Source organism: Desmodus rotundus, chromosome 4 (assembly GCF_022682495.2).
Source record: "Desmodus rotundus isolate HL8 chromosome 4, HLdesRot8A.1, whole genome shotgun sequence".
Classification (NCBI taxonomy): Eukaryota; Metazoa; Chordata; class Mammalia; order Chiroptera; family Phyllostomidae; genus Desmodus; species Desmodus rotundus.
The window spans coordinates 21,425,385-21,447,270 of record NC_071390.1 but is presented as its reverse complement, the minus strand read 5'-3'; the positions used below and the strand labels follow the sequence as shown (position 1 = coordinate 21,447,270).

At 36.1% G+C, this 21,886-nt stretch overlaps 1 protein-coding gene across 9 annotated transcripts in view; it reads left to right on the top strand.

Annotated features, from left to right (window-relative positions):
* Positions 1–21,886, top strand: part of BTRC (beta-transducin repeat containing E3 ubiquitin protein ligase) — a 172,185-nt gene that overhangs the window by 108,294 nt on the left and 42,005 nt on the right. For all 9 annotated transcript variants that reach the window (XM_024555720.3, XM_053922361.2, XM_024555719.4 and 6 more), the window contains one exon: positions 804–893. In XM_024555720.3, coding sequence (XP_024411488.1) covers positions 804–893 — 90 coding nt within the window. The remainder of the gene's footprint in view (positions 1–803; positions 894–21,886) is intronic.

Genomic DNA, 21,886 nt, shown 5'->3' with positions numbered 1-21,886 from the left:
GCTTATTTCACTTAGCATAATGTCCTCAAGGCTCATTTATGTTGTAGTACATGTCATAATTTCCCTTCCTTGTTAAGGCTGAATACTATTCCATTGTTTGTATATGCCACATTTTGCTTATCCTGTAACGCATCAATGAACACTGGGGTTGCTTCCACATTCAAGCTTCTGTGATACACAGTATACAAGTATATAACTTCAGGACTGTTTTCAGTTCTTTGGGGGATATACCCAGAAGTGGAATTGTCAGATTATATGGAAATTCTATTTTTAATTGTTTAACGACCACCATTGTTTTCCACAGTGGCTGTACCATTTTACATTTACACTGATGGTACACAAGGGTTCCAATTTCTTCAGTTCTTCTTCATATTCTCACTTGTTTTCTGGTTTTTGTTGTTACTGTTTTTACTAATACTCACCCTAATGGGTATGAAGTGGTACCTTATTATAGTTCTGACTTGTATCGCTCTAATTATTAGTGACGTTGACCATCTTTGCATGTGCTTGTTGGCCATTTGTGTGGTCCTTTGCCCATTTCTGAATAATTAATACCCCCACCTTCCATCCATTCAGTGAACCACTGCTGCTCATGTCCTTGTTCTTAGGCACATCAGTGGCTTTTGTGGGCTTTCACTTTCTTTGCTTTCCACTGTCTACCTTTTCTCTCAGGGCTCATAAATCTGGAATTTACATATAGAATCTATTTATGTGTTGATTTTGAGAAATAGGGCAGAATTTAAAAACTATATATGATAGTATTTTAATAATTAAATGTGTTTCAAAAAAAATTCTCTTTACAGACTTACAACAGCTGTGCCAGAATCTGCTTAAACCAAGAAACAGTATGTCTAGCAAGCACTGCTATGAAGACTGAAAATTGTGTGGCCAAAGTAAGTAATATTACTCATTGTATGTTATACCACATCATAGCAATGCCTTATCTGTAGACATCTTGACTCACTATAGCTATTACAGACTCTTCAGGACTTTATATTTAAAAAATATAGCAGGCATCATTTTATCCAAAATTAGATCACAAGTTGGAATCTCCATCTCTTCAATTGCAACAGAATTTTCTGATCACATATTCTGGTCACACTTTGTTCTAAATCACATTTGTTTCTTGATACTAGTTATGGATTATTACAAACAAGTAAGGTTTATGTAGGAAAATACACAATTATTTTTCTAAGTTCATGATTTTTAAATGTAATTAAGTATAGTGTATACCATTGCAAAGATTATGAAATATGCTACAGAAAATCCAGTTGTTATATCACTATTATGATTTATTAAGTGGCTTAATGGTAGAGATATTCCCTTTGGTGATCTTGATTTGAGTGGACAAGTATATTTAAATCGTGTATATGAGGTACCTCTTTCTTATGTATAAATGTGTGCCATATCTGTAGCCTAGATAAAAAAATAATCTTATATATTAGAGAAGTCTTACAATCTAATAATTGTACCAACTATGACTCAAATTTTCTAAGTATCTCAAATTAATCAGCAGCTTTGACCTAAATTCAGGTATCAACCATTTTGATTATTCCAAGAGAAGAGAAATTCTACTACGGGCTCTGTTTTTAAACTTTTCCTTTGCATATCTGTAAAATGACTACCTTCAATAACTGTTTTGTCACTGTTATATGATGTATATTTTCATTTATTCATTCAATGGAAATGATCCATATAAGAAATGTCAGGATTTATAAAAAATCATGTTAAAAAAAGATAGTCATTTATGTGTCTCTTAAATTAGAATGTCTTAACCATTTGCTGAAAAATATGAATATTATACATTATATATTTCATTTTTCAGTTATTAAGTTACAGCCATCAAGTACTGATTGGCCCTATTTTATATCCAGCATTTATACATTGAGATGGGGGACCAATTATTTGGGTCTTTAAAAATAATCCGCCTCCGTTTTGACCATGCTGCTCTCAGTTTCATCACAAGTGGGTGATTTCTGGCTAAACAAGGTAAAATCTTAACATGAGCACATACCCAAGGACAGGGTGATGATTTTAATGAGTTTCATTGAGAGCTGGCCAAGTGAGCATCTGTTCCTTTTGTCTTTTTTATACTTTATAAGCCAGGATCTCTAAGCTACGTAGTTATGTTGGTGTGTGTCTGTATGATGTGATGGTTTGGGGTTTTTTTTCTTCTCCCACCCTCTACTTCTGTGGTGCATGGTTAGAAATCTCCTGGCATCTGGCACAGTGGTATAATTTCTTCTATGCTCTTGGGTGAGGAAATAAGTTTGCTCATTGCTGCTAATCAGTCTGTGTCCCTTGCTCCCAGATGGTGACCGTCTCATCCCATTCTTGCTTATTTTAACATTATTCTGACATCTCTACCCTTTCCTTGATTTCTTAAATACCCTAATTTAATAATGATTTCTATCATTTTCTTTTGGAACCCATCTAACTTTCTGGTCCCTTTTATTGGCCTCCATCCTGTCTTCTGATTAATTTCTTCAGAGTTGAGCCAAATAAACAGTTGATCAATGGCAAATAAAAAAACGTGTAGCTGAATTTTTCTTTCTTGCAGCAGCCTTCAATGAGGTACCAATAACATAGGAATAGGAAAATAATTTTGCCTTTTCCATTTACATGTGTTAGTATATCTCATGATTCTGTGCTGTTTCTCTTGGCCTTATTTATTGCCTGACCTTTGAAAGGTAATGACTTGCTGCTATTTTTGTAGGGCTGCAAGCTTGTCCCTATTTCCTGCTCTTCACCTTTAACCCTTAACTGAATAGTTTCATCTGCTACACTTGATATGGCTGCAGTGGTTTTTATCTTGGTACACGTGTCTATTAATGATTCAGACTGTACTCCACAGTGGCCTTGAATGTCCAGCCGTCTCCATGTGGGCGCAACCATAATATAGTGATATCAACTGTTTTTGGCTCTAGTTCAAAGCATTCGATTATGGTTGGAGTGACTTTGGTTTGGGTGATGATAATGAAGTCTAAAACCTTACTATTGAGTACTGTTTATATGTGTTTTCGAGAAAACTTTTAATACCAGTATTCCCTTAAAAATAGTGATGTTGTTATGTTTGGACCCCTACAGCTACATTGTATGTGGCTCTCCGTTGCCAAAAATATCTTACAGTAAATGTTTTACAATAGGCCTATGCAAAGGGGCCCGTTACTCTTATTTCAAATACAAGAAAACAAAGTTGTTAGACAAACTATAGTCACCCTAGGTTAATAATAATCTTCTGAGCCTCTAACTTGAAGAGTGAGGCCTAAAACAAGATTTAAAAATTAAAATGGAGGAGGGATGATTTTATCAGCATAACTTAATTCAAGTAATATTTGGAGGCACTGAAATGTCTTATTTTCTCCCAAAAGCTTCCTTCTTATTAATTATAGCCCTGTATTTCATGACATTTGTGTTTGAACATGATGAGCTTTGTATTTATTGTTGCTTTAAGTGGACCGTCATTATTGACTGCCAACTTAATCTTTAAAATCAATAATTACATTGTACCTAATTGTCAAACCTTCATGATGTTTTTTATTGGTAAAGAAAACTAATGGAAAATGAATAGCATTAATTCTTTGTTATTTTTTAATTGACTTTATTTAAATATTACTGAAAAGTTTGGTTTCAGGTTTTTCCCTAATTTACTCTTACACACACACAGTTAAAATTGAGTTGTTTGAACATATGTACCTAGATTCCTGTCCAAGTAGGAATAAGTACTGCCTATATATTTGGGAAATAAACCACTTAAGTAGTCCTTTGTAGATGTTCTGTATTATAGTAGTAGTTGTTTGTTGTTACTGTTTTTTACTTGAGACTAATAATTTGTTTGCAACTGACTGAGACAGAAAAATGTGATGTTCCTTTCCACTCACTCCAGATTTTGATAGAAGACTTGTTTTATTTATTTCCAAAATTATATCCGCAGGAAACAAGCTGTTTAAATTCAGATTATGCTGAAGCAAAATGGTCCTGGTATGAGAAGCAACGTGCTGTTTTACGAGCACAGAGTCCCTTTTCTCATAACTGATTGATAGTAAATATTTTCCTGAAGAATTATTGCCAACCATGAACAGTGCAACTGTTTCACTTTTTTTCCGTGCTACTTGCTGTACCAGCCATTGTCGGTAATTAAGATCTACAATTCACAGTGCAGACGTTTGCACTTCCTCTGGGTCTGCGCTATTTATAAGGCATTTCAGCTGTTCAGAGTTTCTTTTGAGTTTTAAACTACATGTTAACAGGCTTCTTTAATATACTCTTCTACAAGTAGCATGTCAGATGGTCCATTCTTCACACAGCTCCTCTTCTGGGTCTAACAATTAACTTTGTGGAGAATATACTTAGATTTAACCATATCACTAAGGCCAATGTGGTTGGGAAAACTCCGAGTGTAACGTGTTACACATTAGGCTTATCGCTAAAGTTCGGAAATATTTTTTCTTTCATCTTCACATGTTCATATGAATTTAATGAGTGTTAACGGTGGGGTGTTAATGGAGAGGTTCTGAGAAATACTAGTAGAATGACTCTTCCAAGTTCACTTTGAAGTAATAATAGAATCAAGGACTGTTGTTACAGACAACAGTTTATGTGTTTATCAGATTAAGGATATAAGAACACATGACCAGAATACATAACCTTCTAGATGTACATGATATTTAGGAAAACAGACAAAGGACACCAAAATGGACCAGCAAATTGACTGCACATTTGTTGTGTAATCAGCTTTAGGGACCCTAAGTAGCATAGGCCATTGGAGAGAAAAACATAAATGGGAATCCTGGTCTGTATTAAAATTGGTAAAGTATCAACCATTTCAAGAGAGTTAATTTTTTTTTTTAAAGTCCAGACCCTGGTGAGAATCTCCATGAATGATCCTGAGAGTAAGAGTAACTGCTTGCACAGCCTCCTCACTACCTGCATTCATTGTTAAACATACAAGAGAAAGAAACAAGAAACTGAAAGCTGTTGACAAAATATGTTTAAAACTTTGCACTGAGTGGAGGTCAGACTGGCTGTTTGTAAGCCTGAAGTCAGCTGCTTTGATTCTGCACAGGTCTACGGAGAAAGGCAGGACACGGTTTTCAGTGCTGATTTCCTGATTGCCCCTTGAATGTAAGGCAGAGCTTATAACAAAGCCTTTCCAAGGCAGTTTTATTTGTCAAAACCTAAAACTTTCTGTAGTTCTTTTGAACACAGTGTTTCTGCAAACTTTTTTCCTCTGTGAACTCCCAACTGTTAGGAACCACTGATACATCTGACTGAGATGCTTCGAGATCCTAAAAATCTATTCACATTTCTTTCTAGCTAGGGAGCTAATAAGATTGAGTTTGTCTTTGTGGATTGATCTAGATTAGCATGAGATGAGCCCAGTCAGTGTCTTCCTCAGTGAAAAAGGGAAGGTTGGGAGAGAGAGGGGTGACGGAAGAAAGTTCTTTATCAAGAACTGACTGCAGTATTGCCTGCTGATGCATGTCGGATCACCCGCACGGAGAGATCACATGGCTTCTCCAAAAGTCAAACGATCAATTCGCCTCGTTTTGGCTCTGTACTTAATGCACAAACAGTGCGATCTGCGGGGCTGTAATTGCATTGTTAGGGCCAAGGAACAAGCCTGTGCCTTTTCAGCAGACAGCTGGCAGGGAGAGAGGCATGTTGTTAGGAAAGAGAGAGGCAAGGCAAATAAAATTACTGCTAACGCTCAGAGATCGGCAGGAGTCCTACTTGCCTAATCTTACCGGTGGGAGCAAGCGGCTGTTGTAATCCAATTATAGCAGCATAAGCAATTTGTTAGACACTCCGCATAATGTAACAATTTCCCAATAAACTCTGACTTGTAATAACGTCGGCAAGAGTCCGCATAAATCTGCCCGAATGGTGGGGGCTGGAGCGTTCGGCTGGGGGCTTGTAATTGGCGCCATCAGCACGTTCTGCACAGTGCAGTATAGTGCAGTATGGTGCAGTCTTTTAGTGCAGGAATTTTAAGGAGAAAAGCATGGCACACGTTTCTTAGAAAAAAGAAAAGTGGCCATTAACAGGGGAGCGGCAAGAAGGGCATACTCTTGCCTTCACATTACCTACAAATCTTAGTGTAGAAGGAAAACAGGAGGAAGCCATGTTTCCTTCTAATACTGAAGGGGGGGAGGAAGGGGGGAGTGTGTGTGGATTAAATTTCTATATTTAAAATGTATCAGTTTCTATTATTTATACCCTCCTTTAGCCCCCCAAAATGCTGTTCAGGCAGCATTTAGCTAACATTTTTACAAAATGTTCATAGCCAAGCAAGCCTAGAAATAACGAAGTTTAAATCTATTTTCTTCTAGAGTTTAGCTTTTTTTTTTAAATAACAGAAAAATACAGTTTCTTTGTGCCCAAGACACATCTTTTAAGGATATTATTTCATTGAATATCAAACCTTTCTGGAGATTTCTGTCTTCTGCTTTAAGAAACCAACTCTTAATGAAGGGTTTTAAAACTGAGCTTGCTGTTTTCTTAGCTGGCTTTACTACACTGCTTATTTTCCAATTCTGAAATATATTACGAATCTAGATGATACTAGGATTAGTAATCTTTCTTGTTGAATACTTATATTGTATAAGAATACAGTTTTTTGAAATTTAAACTATACCTGTATGATTATTACAAAAATAATTTTGATTCTTAAGTCATAAAATTTTTGTTTTGGAGAAATATTTACTGTGTGGAGAAAATAAAACCTCCATTATTTATTGACTGATTAGCATTTGTAGTCACAGAATGGAGTTTCTTATTTATACGAGGTATAGGATATGAAGAGTACTCATAGATTTTAGTTAATAAACAGGGTTGCATACAACTGAATGTGTATTAAATGTTACCTACTTTCTTAGCCAACCGAACTCTTCATTGTTGTTCATTTATATCAAAGCCAAGCTTTTGAAATAAGAACAAGATTCTTCAAAATATCATATTGCTGTGGGTACTACTACAATAAATATTTACTTTCAGTATAAACATTTCTTTCTGAAGCAAATGCTGCCTTGTTTGACTGGAGCTGCATCAGTAAACTGCAGTACCTCTAATAAAGCCACTCAGTGTCTGCGTTTAACTAATGGCTGATTTTCATGGCTTTGACAGTGAGCTGTGTGCCTTATTTTCTCCTGATATTGTAAAAATAATGAGAGCAAATTAGAACAATCAGTTTACACAGATAGCTCCTGATTGGAGGCGATGGGCAATATGGCAGCAGGTAATCCATCTTCGGGCTCCTGTCACATTAACTTCAGCAGTGTGAAAAGATCAGGTGGGGTAAGCAGGGATCCTGCCCAATCGGAACACTGAAATTAATGAGAAGAGCATTGTTCTGTGATCAACCTTTTAATTAGCAAGACTGGAAACGGAGGGAGTGATGAAGGCAGCTCCACAGCTGTATGATGCCAGGCACAATTCCTGAAAAGGGGGAAAAAAATCTGTAGGTTTTAACATCACACTTTTCTTGCAGTGTACAAGTATTGTGTTTCCACTCCAGAGTTGGTTCACAGACTAAGAAATACTGCCTACTTCCAAGGTAGTGTCACAAATACAGTTGATGTGTTAATGATCTATAGACTGTAACTCTCTCGTGGGTCATTTAGGGTTTTGATTACCAGCACACTTTCTCTGGCGTTGCACTCTGGGTTTTGACCTTTGGATTTTAAAAAATCAGGTAACCAGAGAAATTAAATTTTAAAGAGGTCTGTCTTGTCAACCTCACCCCTCCAACTTAGTTGCAAGTAGTATGAGAGTTTTCTAGTTTGGAGCACTTCTGTCACCTTTTGAGTTACTTAAAATAGGAGCAAAATCCAGGCAAGTAAGCTATGGCATATTTTTTTAAAGATTTTATTTATTTATTTTTAGAGAAAGGGGAAGGGAGGGAGAGAAATATCAGTGTGTGGTTGCCTCTCACGCGCCCCCTACCGGGGACCTGGCCCATAACCCAGGCATGTGCCCTGACTGGGAATCAAGCCGGCGACACTTTGGTTTGCAGGATCGAGTGGAACTCAATCCACTGAGCCACACCAGCCAGGGCAATTAAATTATGTCCTTTCGTGATCCTGTGTATTAGGAAATCTGCTGTTTTCTTTTTCCCCAATGCCATTGACTTCTCAGTATTGAGGGCCATGTATTCATTTCAATTTACATAATTGAGAATGGAATATCAATGAATGGCGTTTGTAGGAGGAAGGGGGGATCTATGCAGTAACTGTGACCAAAGGCTGGTTTATCCATTTGACATTCAGTTATACTAAAATTGTTGCCTTGTTAATCATCCTTGTAATTTTGGAAAATGTGGTATGAGGCTATGGAAGACATTAATGAGCCACATTTTCTCTACCAGATCAGTTCTCTGGGCCTTTCTTTAGGCTGTAACTTTGGGAAAGTGTATGAGGCCATCCCGATTTGTGTTATTTTAGTCTTTATACCTTAATCTCAGTGGCTTATTGTAAAAGTGAGTAGTATATTATAGGCTATGTAATGGAATCCAGATATCTTCCAAAGATATATAAATTTATTTTCTTGATATTATCAGTTAATTGACTTAAGCATTTATTTCAGTTATTAATACATAAAAATCAGTTATTGGTACCCATCTGGAATACAGAATTAGCAGGAAAGAGCCTAAAGTATAGTACAAAATATTCAGGTCAAATGTAGGGTGATCTTTTCTCATCATAGTTAATAAGACCTTTTCATAATATATACAAGTAATGGTGATTCTAGCCTTGCGGTCCTAAGATACTGTTTTTACAGAATGTTAAATCCCTGATATTACACCTCTATGTAAAACTCACATAGAACATAGGCACTTTTCTTCTCCCTATTACCCATCTCACTTCCCCACAACATCTTTAGTATAGCTTTTGGAATTTTGTCAGAAACCTGATTTTGTTTTTGGACTGATAGTGAGCTTTCATTGAAAATATGTATTTAGACTGAGATGTATCAGTATTTTAAGATCAGTGACTTAATACTCAATAGTCTCTAGGACTTCCCCCCTCCATTATTTAAGAGAATGGTGCTGCTACTGTGCATATTAATACTTTAAAGGCCACCTGTTAGAATTTTACATGGTACTTTTCTGCACTTCTTAATCTGGAAGAGAGATTTTTTATTCTTAAAGCTTTTATGGATTTTTGTGGCTTCTCATTCTCCTCTCTCCTAGTTCAACAATTTCAGAAGCTTGGACTCATAAGCTCTCCATGGATAAATATGTTCTTAGTTATATGGTATAAATAGATCGCTTACAAAGCTTGTGAAACTCGAGCTCTCCTTCTGAACCTTTTAGTACCCATGAGCTCAGGATCCATACGTGTTAAGTTTTATTCTTGTGTCATGACTTCAGCTTATAAGGCAAATGAGCTATGAATTCAAAAGACTATTCTGCTCTCTACCAAGTTTTTACAAAAAAATAATAAAATTGTATTTTCTCTTTTTCCTATGATTGTGGGATTCCATTTTACTTAGTGATCTTGCCAGTACTTGTTCTTGTTGTTAGAGTTCTTTTTCCAGTAAGATTTGCTTCGTAAGATCAGTGTTAAAATAGATGTCACTTTTTTGACCTCTTTTCTTGTTTATACTAGTAATTAAGAAATGTCTAACTGGCCAAATGACCAAGAAACTCCTTTTTTGATTTCCTAACAGAGCTAGAGTTACCAAGTCACCTTAAATTCTACTAATCCAAATCTTGTCAACAGGGTTTACTTTAGAAAAATTTTATTAGTCTGGTCCTTTGGAATTCACCCTTACACCCTTATTTAAAGTTCTTAATGTAGCCTTGGCCAGTGGCTTGTGGCTTGGTTGGATGTTGTCCCACAAACCAAAATGTCATGGGTTTGATTCCCAGTCAAGGCACATGCCTGGGTTGTGGATTAGGTCCTTGGTCAGAGCGCATTTAAGAGGTAATTGATAGATGTTTCTCTCTCACATGGATGATTTGATTCTCTCCTTCTCTTTCTCCTTCCCTTCCCCTCTGTCTAGAATTAATTTTTTTTAAAGTGAAGTTCTTAATGTATAGAACCAATTGAATCTCTGAGGCTATTATAACCCTTTCTAAGTCCCTGCATCCCACTTTTTAGTTTGGGGATATGTTCCTGTATAAGGAATTGAAAAATGTCCATTTTATTTTTTGTGAATCTTCAGGATAGAAGACCTTTACCTTTCCTCCCCTCCCCCAGTTCTGTACTACTCGAAGTTTGAGGTATAGAGAGACTACATTAATACTTACTGCACCTGTAAGTTTAGGCACTATAGTCCTGGCTGTGTGATATATTTCAATCCTTACATGAACCTGCTGAGATGCGTATTACCCTTATTTACAGATAAGGTACTCGAAGCGTAGACAAGTTAAACCTTTTCCCAAGTTTTCACATCTCCAAGTTACAGAGTTTTTTTGATCTGAAGACAGATCTCTCTGACTTCAGAGTCCTTACTCTGTTACACCTGGTTGCCTTTCCAGTAGTATTTGGAGGCCCTGTGTATCTCTCCTGCCATTATACGTGATCTCACTCTAAGAAGCACCTATAGCTTTTTCCATTTGATTTCTATAGCATTTTTTACATGCTAGCAAATGTTATCTCCAGCCCTTCCCCCCACCCCCTCTACTGCTTATAAAATATCTTGTTCTGACTTAATTGAGCCAAGTACTGTGTTCAGAAAGCTTAACTATCTCTGTTCTGGGTCACCTACTCAGTAGTTCTACTGCGTAACTTTAAACGCTTAGGTCAGTAATAATCATCCCCCTTATAAGCATAGTCCTTAAAGGATCCAAGACGACTTCATGGCTCCATGTTCCATTGTTCCACATATAAAATGAGTGGAACATGATGAGACAATACTGTTCAAGGTGGTGATTTATACCTTAGACATTGTTCTAGAAGTTGTTATGGACTACAGATCTCATCCTATTGTTTGTGTTATAATTTACAATGTAAACATACATTGGCAGTCCTTTTACCCCATAAATTTATTTTTCCTGGTTAAGCTTGGTAATAAATTTTGTCAGTTTAAGAAATGTCCCTTAAGGCTTCAAAACCCAGGCTCTGGTTGAACTTAAGGGAATATTTTTATAGTTTTATGCAAGTAGTTTGGTGATCGTGAAGACATGATGAGAGTTAACAGTTGGACCTTGAGACCCCTCTGACAGGAGCGAAGAGGCCTGGGACAGGGGTGAGGGATTAAGAAGAAATAGGTTCATCAGAAGCAAATTAAAACAAAAGGAAAACGAACATGAATATCTGTGTGTGTGTGTGTGTGTAAAACCTCTCTGGATATTCTCTAATGGAAAGAATGAAGTTTTTGAGAGTTAAGGTGAACATAAATTTCATTCCCAGGCTCATAAAAATATGGAAGGAGCACTTGCTCACACGGAGCTCCAAGACCATGACAGACAGGAATGTTGAAGTATTTCTAGAAGAATGAACATAAATTCAATTACGTTTTTATACTTCAGACATCACTTCTTTAACTTTATCTGAATTTTCATAGAGTATCTAATAGCGTTAGAAATTTAATTATAAAGTTGTTGTTTTGAAATCTGGGAGCAAGCCAAAAGGGAAATACAGAGAGAAAACCCTGTTTAAAAAGAGATGGTTCCTACAGTGTTAACTATGGAGTGTGTAGCGTGACACTGTAATGGAGTATCATGGCAGGGGGTATAATACTGTAAATAAGATGAATATGCCACTTGTGGATTAATGGGCAACCTAAAGAGTGGCTTTGTTTACATCTGTGTGTGAGGTTCGTTTTCAGTTTCTGTGTTTTCCCTTCTTGTGATCGGAGCATTTACAAACCTGACAGTTTAATCAGGGAACTTTAAAAAAACCAAAAACGAGTTTCCTTGAACCCTAATGTATATACACACAATACATACACATGTGTGTATATAAAAATTTTTGTAGTGTTAATATAGTATCATTTTCGACTTTAAAACTGATAGGTTAAAAGTTTTCTTTAACTTTTTCTCTGAGTAATACTTAAGGGCTCTGGAACTAAATCCAAGAAATATAACTTTTTTTATATTTTGTTATAAATGATAAGGAGTAGGTGTATACATCACATGTATCCAGATTACAGTATATTCTGTTTGCAATGACATAGTTTTTGGATATGGGATGCTTTTCAAAGGCTTGGTTGCTGAGTAATGTAAATTTGAATACATCTAGCCTGGGACACTATTGGAGTTACTATCTCAACATTATACCATGAGAACATTCAATAAGTGAGAGCTTTATATAACTATTATTTTTAGTCAGCAGTTTAGCTTGCTGTTGACTGTCAATTAATACTGCTGTTGAAACTTCAAAAGTTTAAAATTTAGACTATTTTTACTCTGCTTTCCCTCAATTGAAAATGTGTGATAAAAGTTACTTATGAAAGCCCTGGCCACAGTGGCTCAGATGGTTGGAGGATCATCCCCTACACCAAAAGGCTAGGGGTTTGATTACCGGTAAGGAAACATTATCTAGGTTGTGGGTTCAATCCCTGGTCAGGGTGCTTATGGGAGGCAACCAATAGATGTTTCTCTATCACACCAATGTTTCCCTCTCCCTTTCTCTCTGTCTACAAGTAATAAATATACTTTTGTTGTTTTTCTTTTTTTTTTAAGTATATTTTATTAATTATGCTGTTACAGTTGTCCCAATTTTTTTCCTTTGCACCCCCTGCCTGATGACCCCTTCCTTACTGCAATCCTTCCTCCTTAGTTCATGTCCAGGGATCATGCATGTAAGTTCTTTGACTTCTTCATTTCCTATACTATTCTTAACTTCCCCCTGTCTATTTTGTTCCTACTAATTATACTTCTTGATCCCTCCACCAATTCCCCCTTTCTTCCGTTTCTGCCCCCCAGCTGATAACCCTCCAAATGATCCGCATACATATGATTCTGTTCCTGTTCTTGTTGTTTGCTTAGTTTGTTTTTGTTTTGGGTTTTTTTGTGGGGTTTTTTTTTTTTTTTTTTTTTTTGATCTTCTTTTCTTAAGTAAGTCCCTTTAACATTTCCTGTAATAATGGCTTGGTGATGATGAACTCCTTTAACTTGACCTTATTTGGGAAGCACTTTATCTGCCCTTCCATTCTAAATGATAGCTGTGCTGGGTAGAGTAATCTTGGATGTGGGTCCTTGCTTTTCATGGCTTTGAATACTTCTCTCCAGCCCCTTCTTGCCTACAAAGTTACTTTGGAGAAATCAGCTGTCAGTCTTCTGGGAACTTTCTTATAAGTAACTAAGTACTTTTCTCCTGCTGCTCTTGAGATTCTCTCTTTATCTTTAACCCTTGACATTTTAATTATGATGTGTCTTTATGTGGTCCTCTTTGGGTCCAACTTGATTGGGACTCTCTTGCCTTCCTGGACTTGCATATCTATTTCCTTTGTCAAATTAAGGAAGTTTTATTTCATTATTTTTTCAAATAAATTTCCAATTTCTTGCTCTTTTTCTTCTCCTTCTGGCACCCTTATGATATGAATATTGGACCTGTTGAAGTTGTCCCAGAGGCTACTTACAGTACCCTCACTTTTTTGGATTCTTTTTTTCTTCTTATTCTGATTGGTTGTTTTTTGCCTCTTTATCTTCCAAATCATTGATTTGATTCTCAGCTTCATCTACTCTACTGTTGTTTCCCTGTAAATTTTCTTTATTTCAATTAGTGAAATTTCAGTCAGATCCTTCGTTTCTGGCTGGGTCTTTTTTATGCTGCTGAGGTCCTCGCTAAGTTCCTTGCGCATTCTTATAAGCAGTGTTTTGAACTCTGCATCTGATAGATTGCTTCTCTCCATTTCATTTAGTTCTTTTTCTGGAGTGATCTGTTCTTTCATTTGGACCATGTGTCTTTGTCTCCTCATTTTGGCAGCCTTCCTGAGCCTAACACACTATCTTAAAAAATTTTCATTAATTATAAAAGACAAATTGTATGCAAAAGTAAATTAAAAGGTAGATCCTCAAATTATATATATTGATTCTGATTGACTTATAAACAAAAAAATGTGAGATATATGTTTAAAGTATTAAAATTCAGAGATTGTGTCATCAAATTTGACAGCCTTTTTGCACTATTACTTACTCTACATTTACAGTGTACCAGACACTGGGCTAAGGGCTTTATATACACTCTCACTTAAGTCCTCACAATCTCATTAAGCTACAACCCCATTTTACACAGTAATGAACTAGAACTCAGAGAGATCAAGCAACTTGCCCAGCATATGTTATAGAACTGGAATTTGAACCCAGACTATCTGACCCTATGGCCTGTGCTTTCAGCCATTATGTTTTGTAAATTTTAGTACATAGAGATTAGTGTAGTTGTAGCAAATGGGAGGATTATCTAAAAAGTTCACTATGGTGCCTATTATATGTTAACAATTTCTTAACACGTAGCCAGGATTTTGAAAATACAGAAGTATGCAAATTGGTTATATAAAATCATGATATAGTAATACATTTTAGGTTTGTGTTCTCTTGCACTTAAAGTATTTTCCTTTTCAGCATTCCATGTGAGTGATAAAAATTAAAAATACCTCAATTAGCAACCACAGAAAAGTAAAATTGTTAATTGAACCTTGTAATCTCCTCTGCTGTCTGCTAGGCTTTTCTTTTCAGGCTTTGATTGTGTGTAATAAAACTGTTGCTTAATTAATGCCAGGCTTCTAAAGCCTTTGGATGCCACAAAAGAGAGTGAAGTGGAGAAACCAAGAGGCAGCATCAGATAGCTTCTCTGTCATGTTAATTTAGATCTGTCATTCTTGTTCTAGTTCATGATATATGGCTCCCAACAGATACTAGGTGAATTGAAAAAGGATTCAGTAGTGAATCCTGTCTTAGGAAAAACAACTCATGATTGAGGCTCTCAGTAGGTTAATAAATAACTGTTCTCAAACAATATTTCACTCCTAGTTTGAGCTGCCCTTGGAATGAACGTGGCCATGTTAATGTGACCAGTAGACATGATGCAAAACCAAAGTAAGTGGTGAGTTGGCATCATGGCTTTGTTGTATGTGCAGGACAGATCCAGGACTGACGTTCCCAGTGTACTTCTGTCTTTGACAGAGGGCTGCTTGTGTATAACCAGAGCATGAGTGAAGAAGTTGTACTAATTTGCCTTCGGTTGGCCAAAAAAGTTCATTTGTTTTTTCCATAAGATGGCTGTAGTAGTGCTTAGTTGTCTTTAACTTCATACAAAACAATTTTGTTAGACTGTATTGTAGCAGCTATTATGTCAGTGTGCGTTTAAAAAAAAACTTATTGGCCCTGGCTGGTGTGGTTCAGTAGATTGAGCTTGGGCCTGAGAACCAAAGGGTTGCCAGTTCAATTCTCAGGGAACATGCCTGGGTTGCAGGCCAGCTTCCCAGTGGGGGGCGTGCAAAAGGCAGCCACACATTGATGTTTCTCTCCCTCTCTTTCTCCTTCCTTCCCCTCTCTCTAAAAGTAAATAATTAAAATCTTTTTTAAAAACTTATCAAACTTGGTGAATTTTTGTGTAGCCATTTTAATATTGAAGATGGAAGAAAATAAGCAACATTTTTGGCATATTATGCTTTATTTTTTCAAAATGGTAAAAACACAACTGAAACACAAAAAAGATTTGTACAATGTGTAGAGAAGGTGCTGTGACTGATTGAATATGTCAAAGGTGGTTGCGAAGTTTTGTGCTGGAGATTTCTCGCTGGACTATGCTCCACAGTTGGGTTAAAGTTGATAGCGATCAAATCAAGACATTAATTGAAAACAGCCAATGTTATACCATGCAGGATGTAATGGACTTACTCAAAATATCCAGATCAATCAAGTTATTGATGAAAATGAAAAATGGTCTTTTATTTTATGGAAAAAAGTAAACGAGCTTTTGGCCAACCCAATATTAACCTCCATTTAGAATGCTAAAAAAAAACTGCTAAAAATTTCCCTTGGAAACTGGTAAAGTTTCCTTTATTATGGACACACTTTTTGAGGGAGCTATATGCTAAAAACTGGTTGATATGGAATGTTTGTTTCATATTATAACTCAAAACAATTATTTCTTAAATTGTCTTAGCTGGTGTGGCTCAATGGATTGAGTGCTGGCCTGTGAACCAAAGAGTTGCTGATTCAATTCCCCATCAGGGCACATGTCTGGGTTGTAGGCCAGGCCCCCCTTGTAGGGGGCATGTGAGAGGCAACCACACATTGATGTTTCTCTCCCTCTCTTTCTCCTTCCTTTCCCCTCTCTCTAAAAGTAAATAAATAAAATCTTTGAAAAAATATTTCTTAATTTTAGAATGTAAAATAGTGAATAATATGTAATGTAGTCTTTGCTAAAATGAATTTACTTGTAAGGTGACTCTAGTCTCTTTTTCATTCTCTCATTCCCTCTTCTTGATTCAAGGAACTTATTAATTATAGCTAGTTTTATATTTGTATTAATTTTAACAAGTGTCAAAAAGCAGTGTTTCTTTCCAGGGTGGGGGAGAATGAGAAATGAAACTCCTTTTATTTCTGGCTGCTTTCCCAGATGGTTGTATTACAATCATTGAACTTTTAGCGTCTGCTTAAATTCTGCCTGGAGTGCATAGGATTACAACATCATATCTAAATTATACTTTATGGCTATATCCATACGTGAAACAGACATTGCTGAGTGGAAGCATTGATATCATAATTTCAAATGGTTAAGGTGTCAGTGGAGAAGGGAGTTTACAAGCATGAGAAAAGAATACAGGCTTTAATTTGAATAGGTCTTGATTGTCCAGGGGGTTATTTAATGCTAATAAATACTTGTTTAGAATGGATGGAACTAGGTTAAGTGTTTACAGTCAAACCTTTCTCTTTTCCACCAAAGAACAAGGTTCTCCTAACAGTGACCTACTTTGTTCTTATCCAGTACTGTAGGTACATTGCTTATGCAGCTGTGAAGAGAAAAATAGATGAAGACCAGAATTTTTTTGTAGGAAGTGCCTGGTAGCATGTTTCTTTGTTGGTGAGACATAATGTTGCCACAAATCATGAATAAATATTCCAAATTCTCTAATATCATAACAGTTATAACCATTTTTAAGCCTCTTTTCTAAGTAGATATTTCTCTCCTGGCTTTCTGTATTGTGAACTTTACAAAACTGGCTTAGGCAGCCTATTAATTATTCATATCATAGCAACAATTAAAGCAAATTAAAAATAAAAATCACCATATTGCATTTAACTGTGGGCAGCACCAAAATGTGTCAGCTCTGTAAGGGCCTGTGGTGTTTCCTGAGTTAAAAGTGCTAGAGGGAGCTCTAACCTTGTTCAGAGTAGTGGCATATGGGAACAATTGTCTGTATGTGGCCGTAGGGTCACAATTGAAGACAGAGGCTAACGCTGTTCCGTGGCAGAAATTTAAATCTTTTTTATTACAACTTACTGTTTCTTTTATATCAGAAAAAAGGGGTTAGAACTATCTGTCTGTTACCAAACAGGACTTTATTCAGCCTTCTCTCTCTTTCTCTGAATATAATCATCTTCTTTTAATACAGTATTTGGGAGACCCTGAATTTGAGTCCGTGAATTTTCACAAAGTGAACACACCTGTGTACCCATCACAAAGATTCTTTTTAAAAGAAAGATGAAAAGAACATTCCAGAAGTCTACTCATGCCCACTTTGTCACTCCCCTCCCAAGGGTGATAACCATTATCCCCACTTCTAACATCATACATTAGTTTTGTCTGTTTTTGAGCCTCGTATAAGTGGAATCATACAGCACATTATTTACTCTTTGACTTCACTCAACATAATGTTTCTGAGAGTCATATTGTTGTAGGTAGTTGTGATTTTTCATATAATTTTCATTGACCTGCAGTATTTCATTATATGAATACACCAAGTTTATTTATTTGTTTTACTGTAGATGAACAGTTGGATTGCTTTCAGATTTTGATAACTACAAAAAAAATGTAGTATATATCTTTTGGTGAATATGTACAGTGAATACATGTGTTCTATTAGGTATGTAACTAGGAAGGTAATTGGAATTTTCAAACTGGTGGCACCAATTTATACTCTCGTCAGCATGAGAGTTCCATTGTTCCTGTTCTTTACTAACCAGCACTTGCGTGGCTTTTTCATTGTAGTATTCTGGTGTTGTGTAACAGCAGCATCGCTTTATGGGTTTTCTTTAAACATGTAACAAAATTTAACCATTTTTAAGTGGTACAGTTCAGTGGTGTTAATATATATTCATATTGTTATTACTTGTCTTTTAATTTAAATTTCCAGTACCATTTAAAATTGAGCATAGCCTTATAACTTGCTTGACCATTTAAATGCAAAGTGTCTATTCAAGTGTTTTGTCCATTTTTCTACTGGGTTTTATGTTTTTTTCTTGACTTGTAGTTTTTAAATAAATTCGGGCACAAGTCCTTTGTTGCATGTGTGTTGTGTGTATTTTCTCTTGCTCTGCACTTTACCTCTGCACTTTTTAGATGATATCTGTTGGTGAATAGATAGAGGTTCTTAATTTTAATACACTCCATTATATCAATTTTTATATTATATAATTAGTTTTTTGAAATTCTACTTAATAAACCTGTGTCTACCCCAGTGTCCTGAAGATATCTCTTATGTTTTCTTCTTAAATTTTTATTTTTACCTTTCACATTTAGAGCTATAGTCCATTTGATTTTTATGTGTGGTGCTAGGTACAGGTAAGAAGTTTGGTGTTTTTTTTATTGTGATACTCAGTTAGCCCAGCTCCATTTATTAAAATGTGTATTTCCCTCTTGTCTGGATTGTTTTCTTTGTCATAAATTACATGACCATATATATACATATATATATGTATGTACATACACACACACACACAGATTTTTTCCATCAAATCTTGACCTCCTGTTTTTTGTTATTCTTTAATGTTAACCTTGGTTATTCTTGGCCATTTGCATTTCTGTATAAATGTTAGAGTCAACAATAACTCAGTACATACAAACATTCCTTAATTGTAGTTTCCTCCAATTTTGCCCAGAGCCTTTGAGCCTAGCTTACTGGGCTGCTCTTACAATCTAATCATATCTTAAATTACATTTTTCTTTCTTCACTGTTCTATTCCCGGTCACATCTGCTAATGGTGGCCAAACAAGTTAGCGTAATTTAAAAGATTCTAGTTCGTAATTCCCCTTCCTGCGTCATTTAGTATGGAGTTTCAGTTAAAACTGCAGCTTCAGAGTTTGGGGGCAGGTCCTGACACAACCTGAATTGCTGCAATGGTTTCTACGTATAGCAAACAGTAACATTTATGTGCATTTATGTGCCTGACTTAATGTGCGTAGCATTTTATACGTAATCTCCTGTTACTTCATTTAAAACCCTGGGAAATAGGTGGTCTTACCCCCTTTTCACATGAAAAAAAATTGAGGCTTACAGAGAACTAGCTTACTCAAGCCTACATAGTTTGTACATTGCAGACACAGGGCTTGAACCTAGGCTTGTCTGACACCATGTAGTATGCTGACTTTAAAAGTAATGCCCAGCCTCCTTGCTATTATCCCTAAGATTATGTCCTCCAAAATGTCTTGATTCTGTTTTCCACCGAACCCCACCCCACATTGTCACTGCTACTGTTAGTCCAAGTCCATTCTGATATCAGCCCACTCTTCCAGGTTTACTTAGTTATAATGTAGGCCCGTTAGATTGCTCATTTTTGGAAAATACTATCACCATGGAAGTTGATGCCACAAATACTCTTTGTAACATAGTTTTTCAAATAAAAATTGAGCTCCAGTTCTTTCCATATTCATTTATCTATTACAGTAGCTAATGTGTCACCTTGACCTTAGGGACACTTTTGGCCTTTGGAATCTGAAAGAAAAGGTCTCTAAGATAGAGCAAGCTACGGGCTCTAATGCTGAAAATTAAACTGGCAGAGAACAGCAGCCATCTGATCTTGACCACTCTAACCTTGATAAAGCATTAAGAGGATCCCAGTAGGCTTTTCGTATCTGTTTGCAGACTCTTCATGGAGCCCTACTGCTTTGATTTAGCCCTAAATAAGACAAGTTGGTATATTAAACTGATATAATTCTTTGCCACTGTGTGAAGTAAAGGGATTTTTTAATAAAGAGATACATTCATTTATTGACAGTTTTCTAGAAAACCTTCCCTTAAATACTAGGAACTATGAAGAGAGATAGTTGGGAAAATAACAGAGCAAATATGAAAGAAATGAGGCAGATTGAGACACAAAACTTTAAGAAGACATTAATGGGTCTTGAGATCCTAGTGTCAGCCCTGAGAAAGATTAACATGTAAAGTTTTAAGTTCTTAATTATGGAACATTTTAGCATGTAGAAAAGTCAGAAAAGTAATGTTACCTGTGTAGCTGTCACTCAAAATTATAGCATTTCTTTACATAAAAACCTCAATTGTTACAGAAAAGCCTGACTTATTCTTGGAATTTTATAGTATATTGTTTGCCCAAGTAATATTATGAAAAATATTTCACTTTTCACTTGATCTGTATCCTTAAACTCTAATGTTAGTTTTTTAGTAAGAAAATGTAAAGAATGAGTCTCTTTTTTAATATTTTGCTCAGCTCTTTTAATATAACCGGATCTGAATCATAGACTCAAAATATAAAGCCACACTGAGCCTCACCAACCAATCATTTTACAGAGGACATCTTGTGGCAATAGAGACTTGCCCAAGATCACATAGCTGATAAGTGATAGGAATGGGCTATCACACTCCCTCATTTTTGTTGTGGGGCTACTTATTGGGCCAAAAAAGTTCATTTGCTTTTTTCTGTAAGATGGCTCCAGTAGCACTTAGCTGTCTAACTTCATTTGAAACAATTTTGTTAGATTGTATTGTGGTAGCTGTCATATCAGTGTGCATTTAAAAAAAAACTTATCAAAATTGGTGAATTTTCGTGTAGCCATTTTAATGCTGAAGATGGAAGAAAATAAGCAACATTTTTGGTAAAAATGCAACTGAAATGCAAAAAAACCCCAAAACTCTGCAGTGTATGGAGAAGGTGCTGTGACTGATTGAACATGTCAAAAGTAGTTTGCGAAGTTTCGTGCTGGAGATCTCCGGCTGGACAATGCTCCATGGTCAGGTAGACCAGTTGAAGTTGATAGCGATCAAATTGAGACATTAATTGAGAACAATCAACATTATAACTCACAAGAAATAGCCAACATACTCAAAATATCCAGATCAATCAAGTTATTGGTGAAAATGAAAAATGTGTCTTATTTTATGGAAAAATCTCAATGAAGTTTTTGGCCCACCCAATTCATGTGTGTTGTTTATAAGAAAACTTTTTATAGTGGTTTGTTTCCAAAGCATCAAATGTCAGTATGTGTTTCTTAAATAGAAAATAGAAACAGAGTAACTTCAGAAACATTTGACACAGAAAAATTTCATGGGAGAAAAATTGCTACCCTTGAGTTTCATATTTATAGTGCTTCATGTGAGCTTAATCCACACCCAAGGAAAGTAAAAAGGTTACTTTGGAAACCAGAAAATGTCTTTCTAGAAACCACTTCATGCTTTAAGAAAGCCAGGTTCTGCAAAGAACAAATACAATTTCTATTTCTAAATCAAGTGCATTATGGAAGTAACTGTCTTCCTGATTTTCTATCTTTGTTTTTTTCATCCTCACACAAGGATATGTTTTGTTTTTTTATTGAGTTTAGAGAGAGAGGAACATCAGTGTGAGAGAGGAACATCGACTGATTGCCTCCCATATGTGCCCAGACTTGGGATCAAACCCACAACCTAGGTATGTGCCAGGGTATCGGACCTACAACCTTTTTGGTGTATGGGCCAAAGCTCCAACCAACTGAGCCACCCAGGCAGGGCCTGATTTTTTTTTATCCCACCTTCATTTCCAATAAATACACACACATAA